This window comes from Pezoporus flaviventris, unplaced genomic scaffold (assembly GCF_033815535.1).
Source record: "Pezoporus flaviventris isolate CSIRO_AGI_PZ_B2104156 unplaced genomic scaffold, CSIRO_AGI_Pfla_v1 ptg000041l, whole genome shotgun sequence".
In the NCBI taxonomy this organism is placed as follows: domain Eukaryota; kingdom Metazoa; phylum Chordata; class Aves; order Psittaciformes; family Psittacidae; genus Pezoporus; species Pezoporus flaviventris.
The window spans coordinates 1611379-1638016 of record NW_026892589.1 but is presented as its reverse complement, the minus strand read 5'-3'; the positions used below and the strand labels follow the sequence as shown (position 1 = coordinate 1638016).

General features: G+C 56.5%; 2 protein-coding genes across 5 annotated transcripts; one reads left to right on the top strand and one right to left on the bottom strand.

Annotated features, from left to right (window-relative positions):
• Positions 1 to 4266: 4266 nt before the first annotated feature.
• ZMAT5 (zinc finger matrin-type 5) lies at positions 4267 to 22398 on the bottom strand. 4 transcript variants are annotated; one of them, XM_061465743.1, is made up of 5 exons: positions 16788 to 17009; positions 14799 to 14861; positions 14531 to 14611; positions 7522 to 7633; positions 4267 to 4501 (listed from the first exon to the last, which is right to left on the bottom strand). In XM_061465743.1, exons 1-5 carry the CDS (start codon positions 16912 to 16914, stop codon positions 4372 to 4374), a joined length of 513 nt encoding a protein of 170 aa, XP_061321727.1. In that variant the 5' UTR covers positions 16915 to 17009; the 3' UTR covers positions 4267 to 4371. The 4 variants fall into 4 exon arrangements, with proteins under 4 accessions (XP_061321727.1, XP_061321723.1, XP_061321726.1 ...); XM_061465739.1 differs by lacking the exon at positions 4267 to 4501 and adding an exon at positions 22351 to 22398 and having other exon boundaries at positions 6892 to 7633; positions 16788 to 17010; XM_061465742.1 differs by lacking the exon at positions 4267 to 4501 and adding an exon at positions 22351 to 22397 and having other exon boundaries at positions 6892 to 7633; positions 16788 to 16979.
• A 140-nt stretch (positions 22399 to 22538) lies between these two features.
• Positions 22539 to 24614, top strand: LOC133275695 (cytochrome b-c1 complex subunit 9). The gene is made up of 2 exons (XM_061465763.1): positions 22539 to 22719; positions 24342 to 24614. The coding sequence occupies exons 1-2, from the start codon at positions 22579 to 22581 to the stop codon at positions 24387 to 24389; spliced, it is 189 nt and encodes a 62-aa protein (XP_061321747.1). The 5' UTR covers positions 22539 to 22578; the 3' UTR covers positions 24390 to 24614.
• The last annotated feature ends 2024 nt before the right edge of the window (positions 24615 to 26638 follow it).

Genomic DNA, 26638 nt, shown 5'->3' with positions numbered 1-26638 from the left:
GAGCATCCGGCAAAGGTGCTGCCCCCTCTCCGTGAGGAATGAGGCTGGAGGAGCCCATCCCCGGGGCATCAGGGCTGGGGCACCTCCCCCCGGGAGCCCTGTTTGACCCCTATCCAAGGGGAAAACACATTTCCTCGTGCCTGCATGGGATCTCCCACCCTTGGGATGCGCCTCCCCGGCAGCAAGGGGGGGGACACCCCGTGTTTGGGATGCCGGGAGGAATGGGCTGCGTTCCATTGATCCGGGGTTGGGTTTGCTCTTGATCCGTGTAATTTATCAAACAAATTGAAGTGAGCGTCCAAGTGAGGAATGGGAATGGGAATGGGAAGTGCAGCGCGGCAATGGAATCACTGCGGCTGCCTCGCGGGGGAAGGGGGTGACCCACACCTGGAATGGGGCTTTATCCATCTCCATAGGCAAAGTGTTGGGGGTTTATGGGGTGGCATTCCCAAAGGAAGAGGCCTTGAGATGTGTTTCTGGGTGTATATATATATATATATATACATGTATTTAACCAGGTTTGTCATAGGTGCAGTGAATAAACACAAAGGGGGCACAAAGGGAAAGAGGACAACTGAATTGCTGGGAAATGCAATCACATAAAAATGGATCAAAGGAACAATGTGATTCCAGAGCTCGGTTTCCAAAGCTGCTCAGTTTCAATAGGAACTGGGAGCAGGGAATTCTGGCAGGGTTGGAGATGGCAGCTCCCGATGCAGGAGCACGGGGAGGTTCCTGCCCCGCTGTCCCTCGCACGGCTCTGCCATGGCTGGGGATGGATCATTGGGGCTGCTCCTCGCTAAGGGAGGTAAAGGATCGCTGGGAATGGGAATATAGAGACTCTTGCAATGTGATTGCTGTGCTGGGATGAGGGAAGGCGCTGTGGGAGGTGGGAAGTGGGAAGGAGAAAAGGACCCTGTGTGGGGCAGGGGGAACCAGGCAGCAAATGCAGGGATGGGGGGTTGCAGGGATGGGGTTGGCACTGCGCCGGGGTTTGGGATGGGAAGGGAGGAAGATGGAAAAGGTGCTCTCTCGCTCTGGTGCTGCAAGTGGTGTGGGATGGTCTCTGCTCCATCCCTGCCCCGTCCTCATCCCTGTGCCCATCTCCATCCCTGTCTCCATTCCCATCCTTACTCCCATCCCTGTCCTTACGTGTGTCCCTGCCCTGTCCCCTTCCCAGTTCCCATTTCCATCCCCCTTCCCATCCCGTCCCCATCCCTGTCTCCCTTCATCCCGTCCCCATTCCCATCCCCAGCCCTGTTCCCCAAGAGCTGCCAGAGGACGCGGGCAGCGCCCGGTGAGGCTGCGCCTTGGCAGGGGCCCAGGAGCTGCTCATTTCCCTAAAAGCTTCCCGATAAATTACCCAGGCTCTGGCTCTATAAAGGGCACTTTGGGCTGGGGCCGGCTCCCCACCGCCCACCCCGGCCGCCGGGACCTGCGGGGATGCAGAGCACGTCCATCCCTGCAGCATCCTTTGGGAGCCGGGTACCAGCTGCTCCCGGCGCCATGCGGGAGCACGGAGGGAGCCGAGCGCCTTGTCCTGCTCCTGCGGTACCCTCCCGGCTCTCTGCAAAGGGCCTGCTCTCCCCGCCCCGGCTGCATCCCGCGCCGGCGGTGATACACACCGTCATTACGGCTGCTGACACCACGCCGTAAAATACATCCCATAAAACCCGGGATTTACGGGCTCCTCAAGTACCTGGGAGTTACGCGGCTCCCGGAGCACAAAACACCCCTGCGAGAGACGTGAGGCTCGGCCCCGGTGCCTGGAGCTCAGGGAAGCTCTTACAGGAACCCCAAAGGCCATTCCCCCCCTTGGCCGCCCCCCTCAGCCCGGGGCTTGGCAGGGGATGCTCCACATGCAGCTGGATCCGGAGGCTCCGCATCACCGGCATTCCCTGTGGGTTCCACCCGAGGTTGGGGCTTGCAGCTCGCCCGGGTGCTCCCGCCTGCTCCGCCGGACGTGGGCTCCTCTCCCACGTCCAAGCTGGATTTGGGAGCAGCTTTGGAGCTGTGAGTGCTGGGTGAAGCAGCACCTCCCCGAGCAGCCGCGCGTCCTGGGGTGCTCCAACCACACTGCGAGCGCAGCGCATGGAGCCCGGCTGCGGGGTGATGGTCTCCAAGCACAGGCGAAGGACTGGGAGGCGTTCTGAGGCCGGCAGAGCAGCACACGCTTTGCCATCTCCCGTCCCTGGGAGATGGGGGAACGTCGGCTTCGCCTCCATCCTTCGGGATGCGCCGTGACTCAGAGTGGCAGCGGAGCCGTTTGCCACCCCCGGCAGGCAGGGAGCCCCCCCGGGGCTCTCCCCTGCACTGCGACGCACATCAAGGCAGGAGAGAGCAGCCAAAGCTGCTCCTGATGGCTGGGAGCAGAGCCAGCAGCTCCCAATGCTCCGGAGCATCCTGCAGCCCCTATGGGGTTTCTTCCCCCCACCACAACCCCTGCACCCAGGGCACGGTCCCCTTCCTCTGGGGACTCCCGTTTTACGCCCAAATAGGTGCACACGGGTGCTCATTTACCAGCTCTTGTCACGGAGGTGAGGATGGGGCACGGGGCTGACGCTGCATCCTCCGAGCCCAAGCTCTGCTCTCCAAAGGGAAGCAAGCACAGAGCGGCCCCAGTCACACGTGCAGGGATAAAACCACCCTTAAGCTCGGCTGAAAGCTCCAGCAGCCCCGGTGAAGGCTGGACCCCTGCTGCAGCAGTGCTCACAGCTCCACGCCAGCCATGCCAGGGTCACCTCCCTGTTGGAGCGGCACGGGATGGATCCCAGGGAGCATCTCCGCGCACAGCCCCTGGTGGGAGCACTGCCCCGAGCCCGGCAGCCGGGTACCAGCGGGAACCAGGCGGGATGGGGCCAAGGGCAGCTGGCTCCTGCCTCTGCTCTTCATGAATCTGGAGCTGCCGCCTCCGGGCACGGCCAAACCTGGAATGCTCTGGCAGCGGGAGCAGAGCTGCTCCCTGGGGAGGCTGCTGCCAGCATCCCCACAGCTCTGCACGAAGCCAGAGCAGGCTCCGGAGACAGGGCAGCCCAGGGCCTCCTTCAGCCTCCCCTTTCCCAGGGAGGAGAGATCACAGAATCCAGCCTGGTTTGGGTTGAAGGGACCTTAAAGCTCCTCCAGCTCCAACCCCTGCCACAGGCAGGGACACCTTCCACTAGAGCAGCTTGCTCCAAGCCCCTGTGTCCAACCTGGCCTTGAACACTGCCAGGGATGGGGCAGCCACAGCTTCTCTGGGCACCCTGTGCCAGCGCCTCAGCACCCTCACAGGGAAGAGCTTCTGCCTAAGAGCTCAGCTCAGTCTCCCCTCTGGCAGGTTAAAGCCATTCCCCTTGGCCTGTCCCTACATCCCTTGTCCCAAGCCCCTCTCCAGCTTTCCTGCAGCCCGTTCAGGCACTGGAGCTGCTCTCAGGTCTCCCCTTCAGGAGCCTTCTCTTCTCCAGGCTGACCCAGCCCAGCTCTCTCAGCCTGGCTCCAGAGCAGAGCTGCTCCAGCCCTCACAATACCTCCATGCCCTCCTCTTTACATCTTCACAGAGGACTCTGCAAAGCTCCCACTGCAGCAGCCACATGGCCGGGCTCAGCCTGGCTCTGGCTGGGCTTGGCCAATCCAAACCTGCCCCTAAAAGCACCCTAAAAGCACCCTCCCCAGGGCAGCCTGTCCCCTGCCTGTCCTCAGCTCCCAGTGCAGCCCCACCGCAAGCAGGGGGCTGTGGTCCCTCCTCACCCCTTCCCAGCTCCCACAGTGGGGAGTGACCCATGGGGGTATTTTCCCTGTGGACGCTCACAGTTCACTCAGTTTCCTGGAGAAGGAGAAACCTTGAGGCTTTTCTTCCTTCTTGCTTTTTACCTTCAGCATCGCAGGAGTGGGAGCAGAGGGCTTTTGGGAGCTCCCTAAGCTCTTCATTAGGAGCTCCAGCACCTGAACCGAAGCAGTTTTACACACTGAACTCCACAGCAGCAAACCCAGGTCATAAACACTGCAGGAAACATTAAACATCGCTTTAAAAAGCCTGGTTACAGCTTCCTTCCTGGCCTGGATCAGCCCTGGAGCAGTGCAGGACGCAGCGCAGACAGCAGCGCCCTGAGGGGGCACATCCTGCCCTGGCAAACATGGAATGTCCACTCTGAGCACGGCAGAGAGCCCCTGGCACAGGGCTGCAGCTCTGCTGAGCACAGACCCTGGTGCCAGTGACAGGGAGACAACCGTGGGGGGCTGCAGGTGAGCAATGACACACCACACCACACACAGGCTGCAACGGGGGGGGGGTTTATTGATGGAAAAGTGTATATAAATAATCCCAGCCTTTCCCAGGGCAGGTGAGGAGGAAGGATTCCATCTCCAGCACATCCTCTGTGGGGTCCCTGCGCCTCAGCCCCACTGCAGGCTGGGGGGCACAGGCCACCCTCCGGGCGGGGGGGGCTGCAGGGACGGTGGCAGCTCCTGCACCGGTGGCCAGCCCGGTGGGTACTGGAAGGGAGCTGGTTTCTCAGGCAGAGCACTGGGGAGGTGGAAGGAAGGGGCAGAGGTGAGAGGGGCTCACTGGGCAGCAGGGCCCTGCTTTGGGGCTGAGCTTCCCTGTACCCCCTGCCAGCCCCAGCCCTGGGGCTCCCTGTCCCCTCCTGCCCCCAGCTCTCCTCACACAGCTGGGTTCGAGGAGAACAGACAGCACCAGATGCTCCTTTCCGAGCAGGCTGCATCCCAAAGCCAGCTGTGCGCTTCCCAAAGGACAAGGAGCGCTCGGAAGCGGAGAAGCTGCCAAAGCGATGGGTGTTTGCACAGAAGCACCCTTCAGCAGAGGGAAGAGGCTCCCTCCTCCAGCTCACAGCCTGCAAAATGCTTTAGGTCCTTCTCTCAGGTTTACTGGATGAGGCCACTGCAAACAACACACCTGACTGAAGAAGTGCAAAGCAAGGAGCATCACTCCCTTGTCTCCGGCTGAAGAGCGAGCTTGGCTGGGGCAGGTTTAAATTCATGGCAAACACAGCTTTTCCATTAATTCCTGAGCGCAGGGAACTCATCTGCTCCTCAGGACAAGCCCTGACAGCGGCCTTCCAGCTTCCCAGGCCTCTGCCTCTGATCCTGATGAATCTTTTTAATTGTTATGCCAGGAGAAACCTCATGAATCTCCTTTACGTAACGCTCTGGAGAAGCAGCACCCTCCTCTCCCTGCAGGGCGGGCGACGTGGCCAGGAGCCAGCTGCACAAGTTGAGTGCAGTGTTTTCTAGGCAGCTAACACGGAGCCAAGTCGTTTGTTGTAATCCTTATCCCCTTGACGGGGAGTTTTCCGGGCTGAGGAAGAGACCAGGGTGCCAGGACCCAAGCCAAGCCCCTCTCGGGCAGGAGGAGCCCTGCAGCAGCAGTGTGGTGGGGAGCAGGATGAGGCACACCGCAAGGGGAACAGCAGAGCTATCAAGTAATGAGCTGTTGTGTGAGCAGCAGGACTGATCAATAGGGAGGATGCTGTCTGGGTACTCAATTCCCTGGGGTCTCATAAGATTCAAGTGCTACCAAAGGTTTGCCTACAGCTGCAGCATTGGGAATGGCTGTCCCATGTGGATTCCCTGGTGTCTAGCAAGGGTCAAGAATGTTTCCTTTCCAAAGATATTAATGGGATCCCTCTCCTCTACTCACTTCCCTGGTCATGTAACCTGTAGTATCTCAGACCCCCTTCTGATGGAACTCAGCAAGTGTGCCCCATGGCAGCTATGGCAGAAGCCACACTCAGGTGCACTGACAGGCTCCATTCCCTTTGGGAACCGGGTTAGAAATCAACAATGTCCTGGCAGAGCTCCACCCCTGAGGGAATCCCCCTGACTCCACTCAGCTCCACCGCAGCTCTGCAGACAGCAAGGGCACAGTGGGACTGAAAATACACCTGAGGTGGAGGCTTCCAAGTGAAGATTGTCCCCTTGAGGCCACCCAGGCTGCAGGAACAATGGGAGGAAGGCACCCTGTGCCAGCGCCTCAGCACCCTCACAGGGAAGAGCTTCTGCCTAACAGCTCAGCTCAGTCTCCCCTCTGGCAGGTTAAAGCCATTCCCTTTGTCCTACCCCTACACCCCATGTCCCAAGCCCCTCTCCAGGTTCCCTGCAGCCCCTTTAGGCACTGGAGCTGCTCTCAGGTCTCCCCTTCAGGAGCCTTCTCTTCTCCAGGCTGCCCCAGCCCAGCTCTCCCAGCCTGGCTCCAGAGCAGAGCTGCTCCAGCCCTCGCAGCAGCTCCATGCCCCCCAGATGACTGTCTTTAAGAAAGCCCTGCAGCATCAAGGCTGTACCTGGCCACTCGGCCACTTCTGGTGCAGCACAGCGTTTCCTTGGTGCTGTGCTGAATTTGGCAGCAGCTCCATCCATGACTTCCTGCCAGCTATCCTGCCAGTAAGCCCCTGGCAAGGCAGAGACAGAAACTCAGCTACACTCACAGGCTGAGGCTTAACACAGCAGCAGCTGTGGAATATGGACTCCCCAGGCACCGGGAGCACAGGGATTGCCTAGAAGAGGCCTCTTCCTTGGCAATGTAACACAACTTCTCTGGCAGACAAAGCAACACACAGGAGTTGCTTGTAAAGGCAATGCTGGGACTGGAGAGCACAGGGAAGAAGAGGAATGAGAGGGACAGGTGCTGGCAAAGCTGGATAGAGGAGCAGAAGCTTTGAGTAGCTGGTGTTTAGCTCCTGTAGTAGCTGGTCGCTTCTGAAAGCAACAGCCTCAGAAACTCAGCTCTTGTGCAGCTTTGGAGGCAGCAGGGACCAAGTAGATATGAAGGTCTGGAAATTCCTATGGGAATGACCATCTTCTGTAAGAGGTGATCTACCCTGAGATCAAGGGATTCATGGGCAGGACAAGCAAAATGCAGCAAGCGAAGTGTAGGGTTCTGGCTGCCCATGAGCAGCCAAGCTGATGGAGAGAACAGAAAGCAACAAGCCCAGACAGGCACCAGAAGGAAGCTCTTGCCCAGACCAAACAGAGGAGAGGACAGGAGCAAACAGATAAAGAACAAAAGAGAGATCTGGCACCTGCCCAAATGTCATCCAATTCAGCCTGCGGCACAGTCAGGTGAGCAAGGGAACAGCAGGACCCGAATCCCAGCGAATGCCGCGAGGAGGAGCTAATTCCAGCCTCTCCCTGGCAGGGATGTGCAGACAGGGCAGGGGAAGATGGAGAAGCTGTCAACAGATGAGACGGGCTCCTACCACTGAACTCTGTGCATTAATAACTCAGCACCACGGTGGCACTGTCCTGCCAGACACTGCTACGTGCTCTGCTTCCCCAGGGCAGCAGGCACAGGCAGCCAGGCCTGGCTTGTGCCCCGGCTGCATGGGGAGACACATCTCTGATGTGGGCACGCAACACTGGAGCCGTGTGTGTGTTTGTAGCATGTTCTGAGAGCAGGCACGCAGTGCTGGCAGGGTGAGTGTGAAATGAGAGCTCAGGGGGTCCCATTGAGCTGGGACCTCCGACCACCTGCACCTCCTCCTATCCCCCTGTGCCCTGCGAGGGCCAGAAGCAGCAGCCAGCTCGTACCTGTTGCTCTGTGCCATGCTCAGTCTCTTTGCTCTCTTCTCCAGCCAGTCCTCAATGGTGCCAGGCGGGACATCTGCTCCCTCCTGCTGCAGCTCCTTCGATCTCTGCTCCCCTGGTTGAGAGACAGAGGCTGTCAAACACTCCTGCTGCAGTCCTTTCACTCCATTAACCCACTGCTCATTACCCCGCAGACTCTCCTACAGTGGAGAGCTTGCAGTTTGCCTGTGGCAGCCCCTGTCACCATCTGATGCTTGGCCTCCTCACTGGTGACAGCTCCAGCCAGCCAGAGCCAGGCACGACGGAGCCAGCGAGCGCGGCGGCACTGAGCGGAGGGGAGTCTGACACCCCCGGGGTGCATCAGCCTCAGCCTTGCTTGGCGCAGGCTCCGCTGGCCCTGAGCCCTTTCCAAAGCCGTGTCCCTCCAAGAGGCAGGACCCTCTGCCCGGCTGGGTGGCAGTGAGAGGGACGTGTCAGGATGGGTGCAGGCTGGGCAGCGGTGGGTGCGTGGTGTGGGGTGGCACACAGCTGTCAGCTCTGTTCAAGGCTCATGCAGAGCCAGGGCAGGAGCCTGTCACCAGCCCTGCTCAGCTGATGTGCACAGTCACGGCAGAGCATGGCAGAAGGAGGGGAACAAGTTCCTGTTTTCTCCTGTGAGCAAGGAGAGCAGCAGGAAACCTCTGCTGTCTACCAGCAGAGCGAGCAGTGCGAGCTGCTTTCAAATCCTCCATTGCCCTGGGGAGCTTGTGAGGGATGGATGCCCGCAGGCACCCTGTCCTGCAGCACTGTCTCCTCCGGGAAGGACAGCACAGAGCCAGTGGGGCAGCCCAGCACTCCCCAGTCCCTCCCACTGGGCAGAAACCCACAGCTGCACAGTTAGCAAAGCTCCCCAGTCCCCCCCTCAGCCAGAATCCCAGCCTGGTTTGGGTTGGAAGGGACCTTAAAGCTCCTCCAGCTCCAACCCCTGCCACGGGCAGGGACACCTTCCACTAGAGCAGCTTGCTCCAAGCCCCTGTGTCCAACCTGGCCTTGAACACTGCCAGGGACGGGGCATTCACCAGTGACAAGGCAGGAAGGGATGCGAGCAGGGTCTAGCACGAGTCCTTGACACAGCCACACTCCTGACAGCATGCTGGGGCTGAAGAATGCTCAGAGCTATTGGACCTCCAGCCCAGTGGAAAGTTCCCACCTCACAGTAAAGAGGACATGATACTCTGAAAGCCAATCACTGGTATTAATAAAAGGGAGCAGAGGCAGTTGGTGTCATTCCCCTCCACGCTGCTCCCCAAACCCTCCATGGACAAGCACTCTGGAGGAGCCCTGGTCCCATTCTGAGGTGAACCCAGCGCAGCCACCCACAGCCCTGCCCACCAGGAGCCTGCTCCACACACAGCACCATATGTCACACGTTTAAGGAAAATATTATAGGTTTCCAGACAGGGTGTGAAATGAATATTGCTTGGGCAGAGTGAAGGATCACTTCATCCTCGTGGTGGCAACCAATTATTCATCTGCCTGTTGAATATTAATAGGGATGGCAGAAATGTGCTGCACAATGAGCAGCCGGAGATGGATCATTTGTCATCCAGCCTGTTCATCTGCTGCTGCTGGGGGGGGTGACAGTGCACTCCCTGCCACCACACAGCCAGCCTGCCACGGGGCTGGTGGCAAGGTGCTGCTCTGCAACCCGGAGATAAGGACACTGTTCAAATCTCCTACAGTTGTTCCCAAAGACCAAAGCCCCAGCAGAGCTGTTTGGGGTCAAGGCAGGAGCCTGGGTTGTGGTGAGGGCACTGGGGAGGCTCAGTCTGGTGAGCTGGGCACTAAGTTCAGCTCCCAGTTAGACTTCTCTGGCAACCCTGATCACAGCCACCCTACTTCCCTCTGTTCCAGGTTTCTCCATGCAGTGAGGACCTGGGCACATCCCACCTCAGCAAGGGGACAAGCAGCAGTTGTGAGAGGCTTCGATGAGGGAGGGAGGAGAAATCAGAGAGAGAAACCTCTCCCACCTCTATGTGCCACTAAGATTTCCTTTTCATCCAACACAGATCAGACCAGAAACTGGCACAGCCTCTCTTTAGAGCAGGGAGCTCCAAGGCCACTGCCCCAAAGTGCCACACCAGGGCCTGGTGGGAGCAGCTGCAACTCACTGTCTCATCCAGACAAGCTCACTCTGGCTGCAGTGGAATGACTCCAGGCTGGCCCAGGTTAGGAACACATTCAGCTGGCTCCCCATCTACCCAGCTCCAGGAGTTACTGCTCCAAAGTGCTCCAAACCTCAGGCTGAGAAATCAGGCAGCAGGTACAGGCAACTGTCTGGATCTGTCTTTGGTCTCCTTTTCCTCTGAAGCACACATGGCCCACCCAGGAAGCACCAAAAACCACCAGGAGGTTGGAAACACCCCCTGAATACTAACACCAATTCCAAGATGTAACCCTGAAAAAGAATTCCAACCCTCACTCCTTGTCAGTGGTTGTGCAGCCAGGCAGACTGCAGCAGCAAGAGGTGTGAAGGTGCTTCCACCCTCCTTCCTCCTGGGCTATTTGCTTCAAGGTCTAATTACAGCCAATTAAAAGAGCATCTGGAGTCAAGAAGCACCTCTCTAATGATGCCAGAGTGGGAGTCCAGATTTATCTTCTCTTCTCATGCAACTTTTTGCATGAGGTTTCTTCCTGAACAACGCACCACTATGTGAGATACAACCACTGCCACTGAGCAGGCCCCCCAGCAGAGATCTACATACAACCCCTCGGGTCCCTCCCTGGGGTGGGAGATGTGGCAGCCCAAACTCCTCCAGAGACATGAACAGCAGCAGAGAGATGAGCATGATGAGGCCCTGCAACAATGAGCAGCTTAAGTAAGACTTCACCCCATAGCCAAGAAGCAGCAGAGCTGCCTGTCACCAAGTTAAACTGGTGACCACAGCCACCCACAGCAGGATCACTCCTATTCTGTCCATCACAGGAGCTACTGCACTCACCCAGCTGCAGGTGCCTCTCCTCTCTCAAGCTGGAGCTCACCAAAGAGGCTGGGATGTGCCAGTGCTCCCAGCAGAAGTGACAGGGTTAGCATGGAGCCAATAACTTGAGGCAAGAAGATGGAATTTGACAGTGACTTTTCTTGACATGACTGCACTTAAAATGACAGCCTGGAAGTGTCTCGCTGCTGAATGATGCAGGGGATGAAGAAGGCTGATGCTCTGATGTAGTAAGAGCTGGGAATATCCCTCCCTCCCTGCCAAAGGTGTAAACTGTTGCTTCTTGAGGAGTATATTCTCCAGAGTGCAGAAAGGCTGCAGCCAAACTTGAAGCTGTCAGAGAACTGCAGCCAGAAATTTCCCTGCTTAACCCACAGGATTAACCCAAACAACAGGGTGAATGACGGATAACACAACATTTCCTTTGTAATAACAGAAATGCATCATTAGCAAGTGGAGCTCACACAGCCCTACCAATACCCAGCACTTGACAGGGGGTCAGGGACAGGGTCAGTATTTACATGACAAAGAAAGAGCCACCATGGTTTAGCAGTGTTTAAAAAGCCAGAAGTGCCTACACCACTTCACTACAGGGTTTCCTTCCACCTTCATCTGGAGCATCAGCCCCTGGACATGGGTTCAGTGCAGTCTGACAGCTCCTCTGCTCTGCACCCGTGCACCAGAGCTGAGGAAAGCAGAGGTAAGCACCACTGTGGACCCACCAAGAGACCAGCCACTGTTAACCCACGAGAGGCAGAGCATGGTCGTCTCCAGCATGGTCACACAAGGCTCTGCACAACATGGTGAGCGGCTCTGGAGCTTCCAGCCTCTCAGCTCATCTCGAATCCCCAACCACCCCAGGCTGCAAGCCTGTCACAACCTCCCGGATGTGGTGTGTTCAGACAGGGGAGCCCCTCTCCAGCTTTCCTGCAGCCCCTTTAGGCACTGGAGCTGCTCTCAGGTCTCCCCTTCAGGAGCCTTCTCTTCTCCAGGCTGCCCCAGCCCAGCTCTCTCAGCCTGGCTCCAGAGCAGAGCTGCTCCAGCCCTCGCAGCATCCCCATGGCCTCCTCTGCACTCACTCCAACAGCTCCACGTCTCTCTTGTGCTGCTGCCCCAGAGCTGGATCAGGGCTGCAGGGGGGTCTCCCCAGAGCACAGCAGAGAGGCAGGATCCCCTCCCTGAGCTGCTGCTCACACTCTGGGGGTGCAGCCCAGGTCACGGTTGGTTTCTGGGCTGCTCACCTCTGCCCTAAGCCTCACCATCTGAGACACTGATGTTCAGCAGCCTAAAGAGTGGTGAGATGTCCCCACGACACAGAATGACAGCTTGGCTTTTGAAGGTGGTTCTTCCGTTCAGTCTACCTTACGATGGGCTTTTCCCCACCAAGTCCTGCTGAGCCCTTCTCTCCATGAAATCCCTGCCCAAGCTCCCTGCAGGCTCAGCTGGTTGGATTTTGAGGTGTGTGTGCTGCTCAGCCTGCACTTGGCTCACACGGGACTTCCACAGAGCAATGCCACAAGACGTGAGCAGGATTTAACTCTACAGCCAGGCACTGAGGTTAGAGAGGCAGAGCCAAGGCCAAGGCACCCTGCTGTCCCCTGACCATCACTCCTGATAGCCTAATCGTTTAATGGAATGTTTGACTTGGCAATACCAATGCAGGGGCTCCAAGCAGGAGCCAGGCACCAGCTCTCACGAGCCAACTCTCCACTTACACTGTCTGACACAGTCACTGTTCATTAACAAGTGTCACTGGCACAGAAACCTGCCTGAGCACAGGGCACTCGCCAGCCTCCCTCTGCAGCTCAGCTCTGCTCTGCTCCAGAGAGCTTCCACCTCCCTGCAATGAGCAGCTCTCAATGCCTGGGAATGCTGCAGGCTCCTGCAAACAGGCTGATGGCCTGAGCCACCTCTGGAGCCCAGCACTTAAACCCCATGGCACAGGGGAAGGTTTGGGGCCAGCAGCAGGGACAAGGAGTGTGCCTGACAGCCCAGCACTGCTGCTCTGGGGAGGGCTGGCTGGGAAGCTCCAGTTGGGAAGCTCTGGCTGGGAAGCTCCCATGCAGCCCGGTGGGATGGGGTTTATTGAGTGCCAGTGCTGTTCAATGGCTGATTCACAGAGTCGCCTCAGGGACTCACAGACTGACTCAGCAGCGGGGAGAACAGGAAGAGCTCTGTAGTGTTTGCCTTCCTCCTGCTCCCCAGAGCCAGGAGAGAGGCTCTGCCCCACTGAGTGCACCCTCAGTAAACCTGAAGATGACACCAAGTTGGCCTACTGGAGGGCAGGAGGCTCTGCAGAGGATCTGGACAGGCTGGATCCATGAGATGAGGTTCAACAAGGCTCAGTGCTGGTCCTGCACTTGGGCCACAACAACCCCAGGCTTGAGGAAGCGCAGCTGGAAACTGCTCATGGGGATGCTGATTGATGGAGCTGAACATGAGCAGCTTGTGCCCAGGCAGCCAGGAAGCCACCAGCATCCTGGCCTGGATCAGCAGCAGTGCGGCAGCAGGGCCAGGGCAGGGATTGTGCCCCTGCACTGGGCACTGGTGAGGCTGCACCTCAAATCCTGTGTTCAGGTCTGGGCCCTTCACTCCAGGAGAGACCTTGAGGTGCTGGAGCAGGGCCAGAGAAGGGCACTGGAGCTGGTGCAGGGCCTGGAGCCCAAGTGTGATGGGGAAGGGCTGAGGGACCTGGGGGGTTCAGTGTGGAGAAGAGAAGGCTCAGGGGGGACCTGATGGCTCCCTACAAGTGCCTGACAGGAGGATGGAGCCAGGAGGGGCTGGGCTCTGCTCCCAAGGAACAAGGGATGGGACAAGAGGAAACGGCCTCAAGCTGCACCAGGGCAGGTTTAGATGGAGCTGAGGAACAATTCCTGCCCCAGAGGGTGCTCAGGCACTGGAACAGGCTGCCCAGGGCAGGGCTGCAGTCACCGTCCCTGCAAGTGTTCACACCCCGTGGAGACGAGGCCTCAGTGCCATGGGGCAGTGGTGGCCTTGGCACTGCTGGGGAATGGTTGGACTGGATGAGCTTAAAGGGCTTTTCCAGCCTGGTTGATTCTGTGAAATCTCCTATGTCTGCACAATGCACACACACACTTTCAGCACTTAAGCCTGGTTTTGTCAGACTATTGGCAAAACAGGTTTGCTTCAGCAGACAGTGTGGGCACAAGGGCTGCTCAGAAGCTGGGCTGCATTAGGAAGACCATTGCCAGCAGGTCGTGGAAGTGATCCTTCCTCTCTGCTCCACACTGGTGAGCTCATATCTGGGTGCTGTGTCCAGTGCTGGGTTCTCCAGTACCACAGGGAGTCCCTGCTTTGAGCAAGGTTGGGCTGGGACTAGATGATCTCCAGTGGAGATCTCAACTGTTCTACAAGCTCTCACCAACACCTCACATTTCTAACCACCAAAGCAATGAACCCTCTAGAGAAGAGAGAGCTGCCACCCCTTTTAGGGCAAGGAGGTGGCACTCCCAGAATGAAGAAGTTCAGGAGTGCTCTGGAGTCTCCCAGCAGGGGAGCAGCTGCCATTCATCCTCTGCACAAACTTCAATTCCACCCAAAGCCACAGGAGCAGAGGTCATTTCTGGACCCAAGACCCCATGTCCTCTCCTCAGGACAACCCAAGTGACAGCAGGCTCTTCCCAAGAGCAGAAGCAGCAGCTCCCTGGTAACAGTGGAGAGGTGGGGGAAATGAAATCCATAAACTGAAGGGGAAGTGATGTACCAGTGCCCTCTGCTGCTGGCAGGTTTTATTCCCTGACTGAACAAACCCCCGAGGGCTCAGAAAGCCCACTCTGCTTCATCTGCCTGCTGAGCAGTGACAGCATTGCTCAGCCCCAGGTTTGTGCCTGTGCCAGCAGATCAAGAGCAGAAAGCACATGAAACCCGCAGCACTGCCAGCCACGCTCCAGGCTCACACAGCACTGGGAGGCAGGCAGGAGGGATCCACCACAGGCTCCTCACGTGCCCCTCTGCCACCCACAGACCCCACAGCAGCTCCTCCTCCTCACAGCCCCCTGAGTTTGAGGACTTACCTTGAACCTGGGCACTCAGCTTCTCCAGGTCCTGCTCTGTCATGTGGGAAAACCTGCAGCTGGACCCAAAGTCACACTGTCCTGGAAGGAAAGACACACAGGGTCTTCCCTCCTTGTTACACCCACATGCCAGGCACACAGCCCCCCTTCCCTCCCTTCAAGACACACACACCCCCCCCCCCACCAGGGCTCCCCAGAACAGCCATGGGCTGGCTCAGGAAGGAGCTGCTGGAGCTCACAAGGTTATTTCTACCTCCCAAGAACTCACCTGTTTGCAGAAACTTCCGACAAGGCTTCTTGGTTTGCTCCTCTTGCAGGATAGCAGCAGCATCTAGGGGAGACAAAGAACAAACCAGGGTAAAGATCTCTTGCCCAGAATACCCCATCCTGTCGTGGTCCAAGACAGCTCAATGAGAAGCTGTTTTGTATGACAACCAGGAACTCAAACCAGACAAACTAACACTTAGCAGTCCCTGTTTGCACCCCTGGCTTCAGCTTTTCAAACACCACCTTCTTTGCTCTCTGCTTCATGCTCTGTAGGGAAAAGCAGCATGACAGAAAAGGAAGAACTCTGCAGCACAGAAAGAGATTCACCAAGCTCTCAAGAAGAGCCCTTGGAGGACCCTGTGCTGAGGCTCCAGTGGACACCATGGTCCTTCACCTGCTGGAGACATCCCTGGGGAAAATGAGCCTAGAAGACACAGCAGCTCCCACAGACTCCATGGAAGAACTTGCACTGGCTGATGCCAGGCCACAGAGTCTGGAGATGAGAGGAGAGGAATCCCCTAATCAGGGATGGGATGAGGTATTTTATCAATCAGAGGAAACCCAAGGGCTGCAGTCTGGTGAGAAGACAAGTACTAGGTAATGTGCCTCATCACCACTGACCCAGCCAGAACTGGGCTGGGGCTGTTGGTCCTCCACACTTGGCCATTCCAGAGAACCCTTCCAACTTCCACATGGGGTTAAGCAGACAGCAGAGCCACCCAGAGCTCAGGGCATTCCTCACCTAGCTAGCCAGGAGCCAAAGAGCCTGCAACTCCTGATGCTGAGGAACCAGGAGGGAGCAGAAGAACATCCAGGCAATGGTTTCACAGTCAGCCTTTGCCAAAGACACAGTCCTGCTCTCTCTGACACTGGGCACACATATCCACCATATTCCTCAGGCTGGCACTAAGGTAACTATGTGGTGAGTCAGGTCCAAGCATAAAGCTGGGTGAGGACAGTTAAACAGGCAGAGGACACTGGATGTTCCTCCAGCATGTCCTGATACAGCCTCCAGCCCCAGATCTTCAGTTCCTCCTGTGCCAAACCTCAGTGCACTCAGTCCTCCTCCTCTGCCCGCCCCCTTGGCTGAGATAGGTTTGAACATACCAGTGCTGCTCAGTCCTTTCACCCTTCTGAGGTCTCCAGCCAAGCAGTCGCACACTCAGCCTCTCCCACAGCCACCCTCAGAACCCTCATCTCCACCTGCTTTCTCCATATAAACACCCATATTCCTTACTCCTCACACATCAGAGACTGACTGTGGCTTGCAGAAGGCACCTGACTCACCTCCAGGAACTGTAGCTCACTTGCTCTCTTGGGTCTCCTGTCACAGGTTTGCTCATGATGCCAAGAGCTTTATCTGCAGCGTCTGTTCTCAGAAACACCCTCCCTGTCTCTTCCAGCTCATCTCAAGCTGATCTCTACAATTTCCCCTTCCCACATCCAGACACATGAGGCTTTGCCTCTGAGATTGCTTGGCAACAGCAGTATCAAGTCCACAAACCAGAGCTGGGCTGGTTCAGCTCCTTAAGGAGAGACCTTAGAGCAGCTCCAGTGCCTAAAGGAGCTGCAGGAAAGCTGGAGAGGGGCTTGGGACAAGGGCCTGTAGGGACAGGCCAAGGGGAATGGCTTGAACCTGCCAGAGGGGAGACTGAGCTGAGCTCTTAGGCAAAAGCTCTTCCCTGTGAGGGTGCTGAGGCGCTGGCACAGGGTGCCCAGAGAAGCTGTGGCTGCCCCATCCCTGGCAGTGTTCAAGGCCAGGTTGGACACAGGGGCTTGGAGCAAGCTGCTCTAGTGGAAGGGGTCCCTGCCTGTGGCAGGGGTTGGGACTGGATGAGCTTTAAGATCCCTTCAACCCAAGCCAACATGTGATTCTGTGATTCACTGGAACAGACAACCTGAATATAAATCTTCAGTGCAGATTTATTTCATCTGTCCCCCCATCTATCACCTCCCCAGTCCCAGAAAGAGAGTGGCAGTTGGTACCCACCTCGGAATAAGTCATACCAGGCTCTCTTAGCCCTGAGATGCTGCACTCCATTGAGATGCTTCTTCCTGTTGTGAAGGTTGTCCTGGAAGGACCTGTCACAGTAGTCACAGAAGTATCTTTTCCCCATCTCTCTTCTGGCAGAGCAGCATCAGCGTGGCTGGGAAGCATCAGACAGCTCCTCGGCACCCAGCCCTGGGGATGGAGGATCCAGGATTTACAGCGCCTGCTTCCAGAGGGGAACAACTCAAATCATGTGGGGTTGGCAGACAGAGGAAGAGGCGAGACCCAGCAGTATATATTCTTGTCCATCAGAGACTGGCAAGGCAGCATCTGCTGCATGTACATGGGAGAAGAGGCTCAGATCTACACCTCTTCTCTGCAATACTCCAAGCAAAACCAGGTCTGCTGAAGGAATTCTCCTGCCCTGAGCATGCTGGAGTTCAGACCCACAGAACAGAGACGCTGAGAGCCAGCAGCTCCCAGCTCCACCTGCACCAGGGAAGCTGCAGCAGAAACCATCCACAGTGCAAACAGGAGCAAGAGGTCCACACCACGGCCTCCACTTGGGGCCCAGACTTGAACCCCAGAGCACAGACAACCTCCACAAGCTGCCATGCAAGAGGAGGGACATTCCCCTGTGTCCATCTCTCCAAAAGGAAGAAACTCAGCAACCCCCCAGAGACGAAAATCAGCTGATCTGACCTGTACACAGGTGGGAGGCTGCACTACCAACACGGAAGGACCTAACATTTCACTCACTACTGATTTACTTCTGTACACCTAGTGCTGCTCTCCGCATACTCCCCAGCCTACAGATGTGTCTGCATCCAGGTACAGCACTCACAATAGCTGAGATCACAACAGCCTTGCAGCCAGGAGGAAAGAACCCCCAACCCATGGCCACCACCAGCAACCTGGAGATGCCCAGTGCTTCTCCTGGCCTGGGAAAAGCTGATCCCATACGTATGTGTAGTCTGGAGATGCTGCTGTGGAGCACAGAGGATTAACAGGACAGATCTCCTGTGCTCACATCTGTGCTGGGCCTGGAGCAGGTGGGGTTTGGGATTAAGTGCAGTCCTGTCCCCATCAGCTGTCCTTACTGGAGCTGTGACAGGCACCCTGTGGGAGCTGCCAGTTCTCTGCAGAGTGACACACAGGAACCTGATAAATGCCAAAGATGGATGGACTGGGAGATAAACTCCAGAAGTGATTCTCCACTTTCTGACACCTTGACAGCCAAACGCATTTAAAAAATGGCAGAGAGACCAGAGCAAGAATTAAAGATTTTATAAATAAAACAGGCTCAGAATCAATCACAGCCTCCCTCAGAACCTGCTGTCCACGACCCACGGTGTGTGCTTGAGGCCAAAATCCCCCTGGGTGCTGGGCTGCACCCCCAGAGCGTGAGCAGCAGCTCAGGGAGGGGATCCTGGCCCTCTGCTGCCCTCTGGGGAGAACCCCCCTGCAGCCCTGATCCAGCTCTGGGGCAGCAGCACAAGAGGGACGTGGAGCTGTTGGAGCGAGTGCAGAGGAGGCCATGGGGATGCTGCGAGGGCTGGAGCAGCTCTGCTCTGGAGCCAGGCTGAGAGAGCTGGGCTGGGTCAGCCTGGAGAAGAGAAGGCTCCTGAAGGGGAGACCTGAGAGCAGCTCCAGTGCCTGAAGGGGCTGCAGGAAAGCTGGAGAGGGGCTTGGGACAAGGGATGTAGGGACAGGCCAAGGGGAATGGCTTGAACCTGCCAGAGGGGAGACTGAGCTGAGCTCTGAGGCAGAAGCTCTTCCCTGTGAGGGTGCTGAGGCGCTGGCCCAGGGTGCCCAGAAAAGCTGTGGCTGCCCCATCCCTGGCAGTGTTCAAGGCCAGGTTGGACACAGGGGCTTGGAGCAAGCTGCTCTAGTGGAAGGGGTCCCTGCCCGTGGCAGGGGTTGGAGCTGGAGGAGCTTTAAGGTCCTTCCAAACCAGGCTGTGACTTTCTGCAGAGCCACAGCAATCCCCCTGATCCGAGCATGCTGAGCTAATGCAGCTCTGCCAAGCCCCCTGCCAAGCACCCATCCTGGCATCCTATGAGCAGCAGCACAAACCCCCTGCCTTCCTGTGCTCCCAAGTCCCTGGAAAACTCTTGGGCTTCATCCCACAGGTTAAACCAGAGTCTCCTCTATCTGCATTTGATGGAAAGATCCAGTTTTTTTGAATCAGCTTGCAAACCTTCATACTGAAGGACAAATACTCAGAAACTGCAGCTGAACGCGAAATGGTTTTGGTTTAAGGTCCTTTCCTTGGTCTCCAGGTGAAATACCCCATCAGGAGGTGATGAGCCAGTTACCTCTGCCTGATATAACTGCAGACTGCTTCACCTGCAGTCAGACCTGACTCCTGCTTGGATGTTGTAACTCGGCTCTGCAGGGCTTGAGGAGTGAAACTGTCCTACTCCAGCCCAAGAAACCAAACCCAAGTACTGCTTAATGAACATGAAGCTGTGATTTCCCCCAGCCTTCACTAGCAGCTTTGCTGTGCTGTGGTGGAGCTGCTGGGATCCAGAGAGAACACTCATGCTCTGCTCTGCTGTGGCTTTTAAGTATGAAAACCCCCTTCTGCATCTTATTCCGTAGCGTCCCAAAGTTCCTGGGAACAGAAAAGCTTCCTGCTTCAGCTGCTGGCTCCTGCACTCCATCTCTGCAGTTCAGCTGTTCTGAACGAGGAAAACAAATGAGATTCTGCAGTGGTCCCACACAAGTTTCCAGAGCTCTCACTGGGAATTCTGCCTGCAGAAGCCCAGCAGCAGCAGCCTTTGAAATCCTGTTTCCGACTTTTCCTTTCATCACCCCACCAGCAATAATTGCAGGAGCTCCTTCCCCCTCCTTCGCCACCAAAAGCTCCTACAGATTCCAGGCAGCCAGATCCCACACCCCACAGGTGCCGGCTTCCAAATCCTCCCAGCAATTCCCATTGCAGGGGATGAATGGAATAAAAATAAAGCAATTAGAGGAGCATCTCATTCTCCTAGAGATCACCCCTCCCAAAGAACACATTTCCATCTTGTTAAGGATTCAGATGCTGGACTGTCTTGGCTGGGTTCTTACAAGCCTCTGCAGTAGCAACAATCCACAGTGCCCTGTGCCGAACTCATAGGGAGGAATAAAAGCAGCCCCTGCACAAGGCTGTAACCTACTTCCAGTTCCCACATGGCTCCCCCAGTAAACAAACAGCATTATTCAGCTGCAAACAGAGACGTTTGCTAATTAAATCCATGTTAGACATTATGAAATCAAGTCAATGGAGCTGCTTTAGAAAGAGCTGCTTCAGCGTGGCCATAAGTGACCACTGCCAGCCCCTCATTTGCAACTGAATTCAGGCAGACAGACAGACCTCTGGACACACAGGCAGGTTTCAGACAGCTGAAGTCTTCCTGCAGAAGTCCAAACACACACAAAAATCAGGGCTTGCTTTGCCTTGCATTGTGATGCTTAAAAGCATTAACCACAATCGCCTCTCCTGTAAGCCTCCTGCAGCCACGTTGGGAGGTATGGCAGGCAGTTCACCCGTCTGGCTGAGGTGCTTGGTAGGACTTCAGGCAAGACCTCATGCACCATCCTACACCTTCCCTTCTGCAATTGCTGCCGCAGCACTTCTCATTGGCTGCAGATCGTATTCAGGACTCGCTGGGGGGTGCTTTCCCTGATTTCCCAAGTTGTGACAGAGGGAAGAAGGTGACCCCGAAATGGGCACACGCAGGCATGGGTCTGTCTCCTGTAATGGCTTTTCTCTTTGCTGAACCCTGAGGATTGCTGCTGGGCCTTGACCTCAATTTCCTGCTGCCTCATAGCCCAGGCTTGGGGCCATTTCAGCCACTCTGGATACCCAGGCAGATGTGAAGTTAATTAAATCCAAGTGTCAAGCTTATGACACTTGGCTGCCAGTTTTAATGTGCTCATATCTCCATGGGAACATAGAGGCTGCCAGCACCTCCCAATGACAGAGGGACAGACCCTGACCTCTCTTACACCTGGGGTAAACATGGAGCTTAATAATAACTGAGGTTTCCAAAGGGGGACAGCACCATACACAGGGCACAGGAATACACTGGGCCCCTTCCAGGCTTCATGTGGGCTTCCAGCACAAGCCAAGGCTTTGCCCTAGCCCAGATCTCTGCAGGAGCTGTGTGCAGGGAGCCAAACGTTAATAACTTAAGAGAAATGAGTGCCCAGCCAGATCAGGAGCTCCTTCTGAGCAGCCAAGAGGACTGAAACGACAGAGCAAGCATCACCTGAGGATCTGTTCTCAGACCTCATGGAGACGCTCCTTTAACAACACTCCTGCAGAGAGATGACTTCAGGTTTAAGATTCCCCTGATCCCAGCTGTCCTGCTGTTGTAACCTCAAATGTGCCTCTTTCCTCCCAGCGCTGGAGCTGCCCTGGAGCCCTCTGCCCTCACTGAGGTTAAACAGTACCAAAAACACGACGAGAGGGTGGCAAACAGGAACGTTTCCACTTCAGTGGGGTCATTAAACAGGATATAAAGAGGAAATTCTTTCCTGTGAGGGTGCTGAGGCACTGGAATGGGTTGCCCATGGAAGTTGTGAATGCTCCATCCTTGGCGGTGTTCAAGGGCAGGTTGGACAGAGCCTTGGGTGCCATGGTTTAGTGTGAGGTGTCCCTGCCCATGGCAGGGGGGGTGGAACTGGATGATCTCAAGGTCCTTTCCAACTCAAACTGCTCTATGATTCCATGTCATGCTCTGCCCTGGAGCAGCCACAGAATCCCCAAATGGGCTGGGTTGGAAGGGATTCCCTGGTGTCTAGCAAGAGTCAAGAATGTTTCCTTTCTAAAGATATTAATGGGATCCCTCTCCTCTACCCACTTCCCTGGTCATGTAACCTGTAGTATCTCAGACCCCCTTCTGATGGAACTCAGCAAGTGTGCCCCATGGCAGCTATGGCAGAAGCCACACTCAGGTGCACTGACAGGCTCCATTCCCTTTGGGAACCGGGTTAGAAATCAACGATGTCCTGGCAGAGCTCCACCCCTGAGGAAGCCCCACAAACCCCCAAAAGCTGGAGAGGTGCCTTTGACAAGGCCCTACAGAACAGGACAAGGAAAACGGCTGGATCCCACCCTGAGCTACCGCGCTGGCAGACTGTGCTTCCCATGGACCTTTTTGTATGCTGTTAATGAGTTTAGAAAGGTCCTTGGCTGAGGTCATAGAACCACGGAACGGTTTGGGTTGAAGGGACCTTAAATCTCCTCCAGCTCCAACCCCTGCCATGGGCAGGGACCCCTTCCACTAGAGCAGCTTGCTCCAAGCCCCTGTGTCCAACCTGGCCTTGAACACTGCCAGGGATGGGGCAGCCACAGCTTCTCTGGGCACCCTGTGCCAGCGCCTCAGCACCCTCACAGGGAAGAGCTTCTGCCTCAGAGCTCAGCTCAGTCTCCCCTCTGGCAGGTTAAGGCCATTCCCCTTGGCCCTCACCGCCCTCCGCAACGGCCCGAACAGCGAGAAACCACCACCACTTCCCCCGCTCTCCTCCCCAGCCGACACCAGGCCCGTCCCGCCGCCGGAGCAGAGCCCACCCGGCGCTCCCGACTTCACCGCAGCCTAACCCAGACCCGGAACCCCCCGGAACGCGCTCTCGGGGCAAGTTTTACCTCACGGACCGCTCCTCTCCACCAGGCCCCGCTCCCGCCGCGCCTACAACTCCCACAATGCACCGCGGCGCGGCGGCGCCCAGCAGGCCCGGCGCCTACAGTCCCCACAATGCCCCGCGGCAGCAGCGCGCGCCTGCGCAGAGCGCGGTGAAGATGGCGCTGCTGCGGCAGGCGTACAGCGCGCTGTTCCGCCGCACCTCCACCTTCGCCCTCACCATCGTCCTCGGCGCCGTTCTCTTCGAGCGCGTCTTCGACCAGGGCGCGGACGCCCTCTTCGAGCGCCTCAACGAGGGGGTAAGGGCGGGAGGAGGGCGGCGGGGCCGCCCCGGGGTAGGCCGGGGCTTGAAGGTCAGGCTGAGGCCTTGCCGCAGGGCCCGCTGGGGTGAAGGGAGCAGAGGCGTTGGGTTGCGGGGGCTGCCGGTAGCGGAGCCCGGTGAGGGCTGCGGTGCTGTCCGGTCGCCCTCACGTCTCGCTGTGAGGGGGTGAGCGCTGCCCGGATCCCGGCTCACCTGCACAGGACGTGGAAGGTTCCCGCACAGGGAATGCTGTCACTTCCATCTTGCAACAGGGATACCCCCCACCCCCCCCCCCGAGCTTGGCGTGTTGCACGTCCCCACCTGCAGCACAGGGTCCTATGCCCTGCTGCTGTCCTAGAGCACCAAGGGCACCTTAGTAGTTGAGTAGAGCTGGCCTGTGCCTTCCCTGCTCCTCAGCAGCATCTTCACTGCCCTGGGGGGACACCAGGGCTTGGGTGAGCTGCAGACACAGCAGAGAGCAAGAGCAGGGGCCTTGCCCCCTCCTTTTTAGCAGCAGTTAAAAGCTGACATAAAATCACATCTGAACATCAGCTCTGTGCTCTACAACTTTTGTTTAATTATAGCATTCACTTTCTGTGTGCTAGGGGCAGGTTGGGACAGGCCAAGGGGAATGGCTTTAACCTGCCAGAGGGGAGACTGAGCTGAGCTCTGAGGCAGAAGCTCTTCCCTGTGAGGGTGCTGAGGCGCTGGCACAGGGTGCCCAGAGAAGCTGTGGCTGCCCCATCCCTGGCAGTGTTCAAGGCCAGGTTGGACACAGGGGCTTGGAGCAAGCTGCTCTAGTGGAAGGTGTCCCTGCCTGTGGCAGGGGTTGGGACTGGATGAGCTTTAAGGTCCCTTCCAGCCTAGACCAGGCTGGGATTCTGTGCAATTAGCGAGGATGATAACTTGGATTTTAAATCTAAAGCACTGTCTGTGACAAATAGCAGAGCCCAGCACACTCCTCACCCTGTGCAGTGCTTCCCTCTGTTCTGATGGCTGCAGCACATTTCAGAGCCTGGAACAGTATCTTTCTGTGCATCCTGTCTCTCTGGGAGCAGAAAAGCCCTTTCTAGTCCGAATGGGAAGCTAAGGCAGTGTGACTGGAATTCCCCAATGATCTCCAGCTCGCAGAGCAGAGCAAGCGGGATGTGTGTGGCTTCCCCCTGCATCTCATCTGAAAGCTCTGAGCCCAGCTTGTGTCTGCCCCACCCTGCAGACCCAGGCCTGTGGGGAGCTGAGGCACAGCACCACCCATGGGTGCTGTACTTGTGAAGGCCCAAAAGAAGGCGAGGAAGGTGGGAGGGACACACAGCACAGTGGGAGGATGGAGTGTCCCACTGTATCCCTTCCACAGCAGGAAGCAGCTTCGTGCCCCTGGAGCTCCCCCCATATAGTGGGGTGTACACCATGGGAGGGAGGTGCAGGTTGAGGGGATCCCCCTTTGTCCCATACCCTGCTGGCACTTGTGGGTGTGTTTTCATACAAAGGCTTCTTTCCCCTTTTGCTGCTGCTTGTCATGGTCATAGGTGTCATGATAACTTGTGTTTTCAAGTGCAGCGTTACCACAGGAGCACTGAAAAGCGGGCTAAGATTGGGGTTTTGGGTTTGTTTTGCATGCAGAAACTGTGGAAACACATCAAGCACAAGTATGAGCAAAGTGAAGACTGACATGCTCAGCAGCAGGAGCCAGCCCAGGGTGACTGAAGACACTGCAGAGAAGGATTTGGCCTTCTGAAACTGGTTGTCTCAAAATGGAAATGGGTTCCTGTCTGAACAACTCCGAGCCAGATTGTATCAGCCACCTCCTGATATGATGTAAAGCAAGATGGACTCAAGGAGTTCTGCTGCTGTCCTCAAAGTTACTGTGTTAAAATAAAACATTCTTGGTCCACATCTCCTGCTTCTGCCTTATCCTTGGGCCTGACTGTAACTTCTTACAGGATCATAGGACAGTTTGGGTTAGAAGGAACATTCACTGCTCATCCAGTCCAACCCCTGCAATGAGCAGGGACATCTTCAACTAGATCAGGGTGCCCAGAACCACATCTCCATCTAGGAAAGTGCTTAAATACACATGCAGCTTAGTTCTAAGACACTGTAAGAAACACAGCTTCCCAAAAATGGTCTGAAAGACCTGAAAGCACTTGTGCAGCTGCTGTCTGACTGCCACTGCCATTGCTTCTGTCTGATGAGAGCCTTCAGAGAGGCGTAAGGAGCTGTCTGCTTTCTTCTAGTCTTGTTCAGGGAGAAGTGGGTATCATTGATGTGCTCCTCTGTCACTCACATCTCTGAGGCTGGGCTGGTGCCTGGCCTGTCTCCTTTCCCAGAGGCTGCCTTGCCCTCAGCCCTTCCAGTCTCCAACCCACTACTGGGCTGAGAATGGGCACAGCAGGTAACTTTCTGCTTCTCCAAAGCCCACAGCAATGGGATGTAAATCTCCTTCCAAGCCATCTCTCTGCATCCTGGCTGTCTGGGGTGCTCAAGGGACGGAAGTATCTCACCAGGGTGGTGTGGCAGGGCACAAGCCTGCCTCCATCCTGTCCTGCTGGGAGGGGAGGAGAGTCCTTGGATCTGCACCCCCTGCCTGGGAGCAGCAGCTCCACTGAGGAGCCCACCCCTGTTCCCAGTGGCCATTCCAAACACCTCTCCCTTCTCAGGGAAGGGCTATTGGGGTACTCATTGGAGTAAGGATTCAGTTATTTCCTCCAGGCTCTCAGGTAGCTGAGTGGTTGACCTGGTTGAGTGACTCCTGCTCTTCTCCCTGTGGCAGCCTGGAAAAGCCAGGTCTCTTCCCTCCTCACTGTATTTCCACTAATCAGGAGGCATTTTAGCAGTGGCTGAGGCAGAGCAGATTAGAGCCAGTGCTAATGCAAGCAGCTTCAGTGGGTTTGCAAATCTGTGTCAGGAGTAAATCACTTAAGTCTAAACACAGAGGACTTGAAAAAACACCGTGCTTGTGGTTTGTGAGCAAAAACCAACTGCAGCTTTCAGGGCCCCAGCTGCACTTTAAAGAGATGCTTTAGAGGATGGTTTAAGATTTCCTGGAATGATTTCACTCTGTGGCTGACTCCCTGCTTTACCACCAGCCCTGCTGAGGGCTTCACGCTGTGCTGAGCAGGTGAGAGATTTGCAGGTGCTTAGATGCACCAGTTAAAGATAAATCTGTATTAGAAGGGGGGAGACAAATGTTGTAGCAGGCTGGCAGAGAGTAAATGAAGCTACTGGTGCAGAGAACAGCAGCTATGGAAGAGCAGAGTTAGTTATCCTAGCAGCCGATTTCCCCTGCCAAAGGAGCTGGGGAAGCTGGTAAATGTAATTCCCTTTCTCCTCTGCCTTATCATTACTGGGGTTGCAAAGAACAATCTTGTCTGGAGCTCTCAGGACTTCATCTTACTTGCATGGCAGCGGCAGCACTTGTACACTTGGAGGAGAGCCCGGCTCTGGCAGCAGCACCGATCACACAGCGCCGGAGTCCCGCCCTCTGCGTAAAACCCGGCAGGCACCTACGTGCTACGGAGCTCATTGCCAGCGTGCTCCTGCTGCGGTGTTCCCAGTGGGTGCACCCTGGAACATCACCCACTGCTGGTGGCCTCAGCCACAGGCACCGGTGCAAACCACAGGGAGTGGTGGTGGGGAGCAGAGTAACGGGGAGCTCCCCTCCAGCATGGGGACAGCGCTCCCCAAACGTGCCAACGCTCCGTGCCAACAGCGGCCGGAACACTTCCATCACCAGCGCTGGCAGCTACTCCAGGCTTGGCGTGTAGCAGCCCTGCCGCGGCATTTGAGCACCTTACAAACAGGTTACAAAGTGAACTCTGTGTCTCCCTGCCGAGGGAACAGCTCCCTCATGAAAGAGCCCTCCTGAGAAGTCCTTTCAGCAACCTCAAACCGCTGGTTACTATTAACTCCCAGCCTTC